The 6,956-nt window shown below is 44.2% G+C and overlaps 1 protein-coding gene across 1 annotated transcript in view; it reads left to right on the top strand.

Moving 5' to 3' along the window:
- The first annotated feature begins 76 nt into the window (after positions 1–76).
- The window catches only part of dock9b (dedicator of cytokinesis 9b), a 47,157-nt gene continuing 40,277 nt past the window's right edge, over positions 77–6,956 (top strand). The window contains exon 1 of the mRNA XM_068719865.1: positions 77–442. Coding sequence (XP_068575966.1) covers positions 329–442 — 114 coding nt within the window. The 5' untranslated portion in view covers positions 77–328. The remainder of the gene's footprint in view (positions 443–6,956) is intronic.

Genomic DNA, 6,956 nt, shown 5'->3' with positions numbered 1-6,956 from the left:
GAAGGGGGCGTGCCAGTTGGCGCGAGGGACCTCCGCTGACGGGACAGAGAGCGAAGCGAGCTTCGGATGTCGGCCGTGGACAAGGGCAGTTATCCTCTGGCCTCCTGGATTACCGCTTCAACTGTACACGTGAACGCGCTGGTGTTAACTTCAAGGGCACCGTAATGGCAGGATAAAACAGCGCCAGTGCGCCTTTACACACGTCGAGACCGCCCGGAGCAAAGGGGACTCCGAACCTTCGCGTCGCCGCTTGGAACGGCAACACCCCGTGCGGTGGTCCCGCTCCTCTCAGCGAACCTGGCCGTCTGATGAAAGGTGGGGCCGCGCCATGGCTTCTGCTCCACCCGAGGCGAGGAAGTTCACCCGGGGGCTCAACAAGCCGGGAACCGCCGCGGAGCTGAGGCAGAGCGTCTCCGAGGCCGTCAGGACGTCAGTGTTGATGGTAAGAGCGGGGGAACGCACTCACATAAGACGGCAGTACGAAGCTGCCTGCATGGGGGGCTTTTTAACTTTAGTTATAAGTTCTATCACCTATTATATTTATCTGAGCATGGTGACATTTATATAGCTATGCTGTCACTTAGTGCTAATGTGTCTATTGTTACAACTTTCTCGAAGGGGTTGCCAGGTAACTGAAATATACACCTCCAGCTCTAAAGGGACACACACACACACACACACACACACACGTTTCTTTAGTTCATCCTGTCACCTGACCCCCCCCCCCCCCCCCCCCCCAGGTGCACCTTGCAACCAGATAGGTCAGACAGAAACAGTAATGACGAAGGTAAAAATTGCCAAAGACAGTTTTTATTCAGCTGTGCGTCAGGATGCACATGTGTCTATTATGATGAGGATGATGATATTATTATTGTGTAGGCATGACATCCTCCTCTATGTTAAAAGGTAGTGTCCTCATCCTCGGGTACTTACCCCGACTAAGCCAGTGACTGTGCTCTTTAACGGTGATCAATATGCCCCCCCCCCCGCAACTAATGGCTCTTGCTGTCAATTATGGCTGCTGTCTCTCTGCATGGTCCCAGTGTGTCTACTGATCTTGTAATAAAGTCATAAAAAGGCACAGCCAGTTTAGTCTCAATTACATATATAAAAAAACATCTTAACTGTCTGACTATATTAGATTGTCAATCGTCTGTGTATATATTTAGTAGTAAGACACTTTGCTGTCTGGTATAATCTCCAAATGTTGCTGAGACTACGGTGCAGTCAAGTGCCTGTGGTCACATGATATGGGGGGGGGCTCAGAGGACCAGGCGCTGACCAGTGACCCTGAGATCTGGTCTGTGCTAATGAGTTTGTATTGGGGTTGGGCACGGGTCGTCATGTTACGCTCACACTCACTGTGTACGCCATTGCCTTCACGGTACGCTGGGGTTGCGCACTCGAGACGAAGTGGAGCAGAAGTGTTCGTTTTGTTGTATTAGCCACCGTTTGTACTGTCGATACTGGATGTTTTGTGCATTTCATGTTTTCCCCACTCTTGCCACTCATGCCCAAGGGAGTGTGTAAACAGGAGAGGGGCCAACCAGGAGGTGTTGCTTGTTTTGCGGAAATCCCATTATCCCTCACCAGCTCCCCACCCGCGAAAAACAGATAAACCGTTTCTAATTTAAGGCCTGCTTCTGATTGTTTGAAACCAAAACCAAAAGAAAAAATAATCTGGGCTGTAATAATTAAGGTTATTTTCCCAGAAACTCCTCCAGAGTTAGGGACCTACCCATGACGAGTGTCCCTATAACTAACTTCGGCAGCTTTACATGATGTTCTGGCTGAATGAGCGAAACATCTGCACTTAAAGAAAAGACGTCGTACCTTTTTTGAGCGGACGACCAGGCCTGCACCTGGGTCCCATTATGTGGCTGCTGTGGTGCTTCTGTGTGAACTTACTTCCGCATGGAACTCTATTTTTGACTTTGTGCTTATGGTGCAGCTGTTTCCCTCCTGCCCATTTGACTGACATGCTGGTATGGTAAAACAAATATATATATATAAATATATATATATATATATATATATATATATATATATATATATATATATATATATATATATATATATATATATAGTATACTAGACATGAAAGAATGTCCACAACAGCTCAGATTTCACCCAGCAGGAAGCAGGTTGGCTGGTCTTGGACATTGCAGTCTTTGATCTTACCTGGTTGTGTAAATTGAATCCAAAAGAATGGAGGAAGTATTTGAAAGGCAGGTCTTAAAGAGTCCCTAAAGTACTAATTTCCCTGGTGTAGTGGAGCACAATCCATTATTTAGTCTTTATATTAATCGGTGTCATAGCAGCCCTATTCATTCTGTTTCAGTCCACAGTGTGTGGAGGGGCATAATGGATGTCAGATCAGATCCCTGGGCTGTGTTAAATAATGGATGATGATGGTGGTAGGTGTCCTGGCTATTTTTAAAACGTGCCCTCTTTCACCCGGCGTCACACCAAAGCACCGCGGGGCCCATTAATTATGAATACCTGCATATGTGCTAAATCATCTAGGTTCAAGACCGAGGCCAGATCGGGCATGTTGGATGCTCACTTACACACACACACACACACACACACACACACACGGTTACTGCAGGCGCGGTCGCCTCGCTCAGCTACCTTAGTAAACAAAGCGGAGGCCAAGCAGTGGAGCCATAAAGACAGCCCCGCTGTTTTAATAATCACTTCCAACTGCGGTAAATGCTTGCTCGGGGGTTTTTATACCTCTTTCTGCCCTCGCCCTGCCTTGCAGAACGAGTGTCTTTACTCATTTATTCATGCACACACACACACACACACACACACACACACACACACACACATACTATACAAACACTCACATTCTGTCTTTGTCTTTTTGTATTTCGGGTTGTTTGTCCACTCTCTTTTTGTCTATGAGACATAAACAGCTATGAGCAATTCCACTTGCGAGTGAACTCCTCTTCAGAGAATTTGGTCTGATCAGGGCATTGAAAAAAAAAAAAAGAGAGATAATCTGCAGATTTGCAGACGCTTCAGCACTGCTGACCTACATCTGGGTCATGATACAGGACCCGGGTTCGTGGCGTCACGAGGTTGCAGCCGCTGATGGCTGATTTGAGGGTTAGGGTTAGGGTTAGGCTTTTCTGGCCATACGGTTTCCACTTCTTCTTTATTTAGGCTACCTCGTACTCTGCCGTTTACACGTAAACGCCCGCTGTCTTTTTGCTTCCACGGCCAGCCTGCCGTGTGTTAGCCTTCATTTCCCCCTTAAAACGGATAGAAAGCAGCACAAATCAGCACCACTGCAATGCAAAATTCTTACTTCATGACATGGTTTTGACGTGTTGCCACAGTCTCCACCACAATCAAGGCTGTGATCATTCTTTAGAGCCTGCAGGCTTACGAATGGAAACAAAAAAAACAAAAAGGCCTGTACTTGTTTGAGTGCCACATCATTTTTATTAGACAGCTGCTGCGTGTTTTTGTTTCTGCAACAAGACCTGAAGTGTTGATTCTAGAGAGAGTGGGAGGGAGATTTCAACGTATTGCAACATCTTCAGTGTTTTGAGTTTTCTTGCGCTTCATGGTAACAGTCTGCCGTAGCTTTAGCAGACAGTGACATTACATTTCAAGTTTAGCAGTTTCACAAAATTCCAACAGATCTTTGTGTGAAGAAACTCAGACAGTTCCTATGATCAGACATATTCCTGGAGTACTTTGAATATTACAGACGGGGACTACATCAGTGTAGTATTTGGTTAAAGAAGAGTGTGATCATGAGCACTTTGATAAGATACAAATGAAAAGAGAAAGTTTAGCTTCTGGTGAAACACAACTAACGCTGCTCCCACCTGAAAGACATTAAAATACATTGTGGGTATTGTCCGGAAAGATCTTAAGAAACAAAAAAATATGGATGAAATCAAGGGAGGAACATTTTGAAGTCTCTTGGGAAGTTTAATTGATGTCCAAAGTCACATGTGTTGTATAATTTCCTGTTTTTATGAAATATATAGAAAGAAAGATTTTGCTTTAAAGGTATACCAGTGATCATTAGCATGCAGGATAGAATTAGTATGTACAGATTTGGGATACAGCTATGTACAGTCAGCGTGCTAACATGCTCACAATGACTAACCATAGACATCTATGGCGCTAACATTGTGATGGTCCTCAAGTGTGATGTTCACAATGCTCTGTGTAGCATCTTAACATGATCACATCAGAGTTCACTGTGTCACTTATTTGTAATGGATACCGTGTCTTTAATATACACGATTAGCCACAGCAGTGCAGCCAGACGTTGGGCAGTGACCATATAAAAAAAAAAAATAAAAAAAAAAATCCTCTGACCCAGTTGACACAATTCTCTAAAAATAGCCATTTCATTTTAGTGTGGAAAACCTTCACGTTCCTTTTGGCTGCATGATAATCCCTCCATGTGGAAGTCAGGTAGAAATAGAGCTCATGAACCTAGCTAGCATGATGTATTAAAGGTGACAGCAGTGTGTTGGTTTGTCTCATTACTGGTTAGTTAGAATATTCAACACAGACACAGTTGTTTTTTTTCCTGTCCTCGTCGGCCAGATCACCTGCAGGCCTTTCATGAGACTCTCAACCCCCAAATCACATGAGTGTAACCCAGATTCTCCAGCTGCATCCATTATTAGTAGCCTGGATTTTAAGTCCCTGATGAAACTATGGGCACATTTCCCTAAGATGAAGAGAATCGCAGTGACAACTACGTGCACTAAAAGTGCAATGGGGCCTTTTCAATGGTCCTTGGAAAGCAACCCTTTAACAAGCACGTAACTCCAAATGGATGATGCGGTGAGACGCACATTTCTCCTGTTTTTAAATCTGTCCAATACTTTGGTTTATAGCCACAATACGCGCAAAATGATCTGATATTTTAGTATTTAGTGCAGATTAGCATGCTGAAAACGCTAAGCATCGACATGCGAGCATCGCAGCTCCGCTGTTTCTAAGTACGGCCCTCAAAGAGCGGCCAGCGTGACTGTAAGTCAAGTTCCACGGTCATTGGTAAAGAAAAAGCTTGTGTTAATGCTATGTAATCACGTTGGACATGGATTCCCTCTAAATGCATTCACATGACTGACTGCATGCAACACTCAGAGTGGATTAGGACTCTCCCAGGCCTAGCTTTGCAAAACAAACCTCAGATAGTTTTACCATTAAAACCACTGCAGTGAAACTTGGCCGCCGCACCGTCTTGTTTGAGTCAGCGCTGTGCTTTGTGTGCTCTCCGGCTCACGTTGCAGTGTGTTTTCGGGCAACGCTCTCATGTTTGCGTGTGTTTCACAATATCTGTTTGAAAAGATGAGGTAAGGAGCAATCGTCTGCCTTATTTTTTATTTATTTTGTCCCCCCAGTGAGTCATCAGGCCTCAGTGTTGTTGCGGTGTGAGGAGCAGCCTGTGGGGGGCAGCAGTGATGCACGTCTCCACCAGGCGCTGCACAGAAATGTTCATGCTGTAAGGATTCAAACATGAAAAGACAAAGACTCTTTATTATTCTGTCAGCATGTAGCCATGGCATGGGAGACAAGGGTTTCATTTGGTCTTTCACCCTTTGAGTCTTTACACGAGGTTTGATTGATTTGGTTTTTGCAGCTTGTGCAATGACGCTGTGTATTGCCACTTATGATTCTTTTCTTTCTCTAAAATAACTTGTCTTGTTGCCAGGAGACCAACCATAATCTCTCATATTTAGTTTTTCAGAATAAAAGACTATTCACTTCTTTGAAAAGCCACATTTTGGTCTAAAACTGCCAATGCAAAAACCATAAAGGAGTACATTTGTGATCAAGGACAGATGGACCAGACTGTTTTGTGGATAAGACGATGAGCATCTTACATTTACTTTGCTGACTGGGGGGGGGGGGGGGGGGGTGGGCTGCTCTACATCGGATGAATGTCTTCTTTGGATTCTGATGAAATGATTTTGTGGTCCGGTGCAATCTGTAGTTTCCCCAGTTTGCAGATGTCTGTGTGAAAAAGGTTATTGGGTGCATTGTGGGGTGCAGTTTGGATTTCATTAGATTAATGCAGCCCCTGAGGGACAGCCCATAATGTAATGACATTGTTCAAAGGATGCTGTTGAGGCTTTTTGAATCAGCCTGAAAACTCTGCATTGACAGAAACTAGCTTCCAGCTTTGAAGTGGCACTACGCCACAGACCATTCACTTATTATGGACATTTTGAAGTATGGCTTTAGAAGAGCTGTATGGAAACTGCAAAATTCTATAGAACCTGAAAACAAGTTTTAAGGCACCATTGAGGTGGTTTTTGGCCTTTGTCGAAAAAGAAGTGATGCAACCGATCAGCCTTTTCTGCCGTCAGCGTACTCTTGGATATCATGGATAGCATGTTAGCTGACATGAAGGAATGATTAAAAATCCCCCAATTTGACCCTTTGCTAAGCCCCGCCCCCGCTGATACTCCGGCAAACCGTCAGAGCTGCAAGGGAGCCCACACTGTCACTAACTGCACTCCCTGAATAAATGCTACCTAGCTTGCGTAGCATAGATGTGCTATGTGCTAGCGTACTCTGCTAATGTTAGCTCGACAGTAAAAATGTAACGTATATCTCCTTCTGACCTCTCCGCTTTGTGTAGCAGAGTTTATTAGCTTCAAACTGACGGAAATGCACCTAATTCACATTTCTTTTTTTTTTGGCGACATTTTTGTTTGCTTAAAATTAGCTTGACAATTAGATGGAAACACTGCACTTCCATCAGCTGCTTGTTTGTTATTGTTTTACTCCAACTTTAACTCTTTCCGTGTCCAGTTCCAAATGTTTCCAAAATTTCAGCATTGAGTACATTTTCTTGAGAAATAAGTCTCTTTTTCTAGTTGTCATTTGCGGCCACCATAACCGTTTCCTGTTGTTCCAAATGCCGCTTCTACTTCGTGCCATCTCTTGCTTTGTTATATGAT

Source organism: Cebidichthys violaceus, unplaced genomic scaffold, assembly GCF_023349555.1.
Source record: "Cebidichthys violaceus isolate CVI_PGR_0920_01 unplaced genomic scaffold, fCebVio1.0.p SCAF_24, whole genome shotgun sequence".
Taxonomy (NCBI): Eukaryota; Metazoa; Chordata; class Actinopteri; order Perciformes; family Stichaeidae; genus Cebidichthys; species Cebidichthys violaceus.
This window is presented reverse-complemented; position numbering and strand designations above follow the sequence as displayed.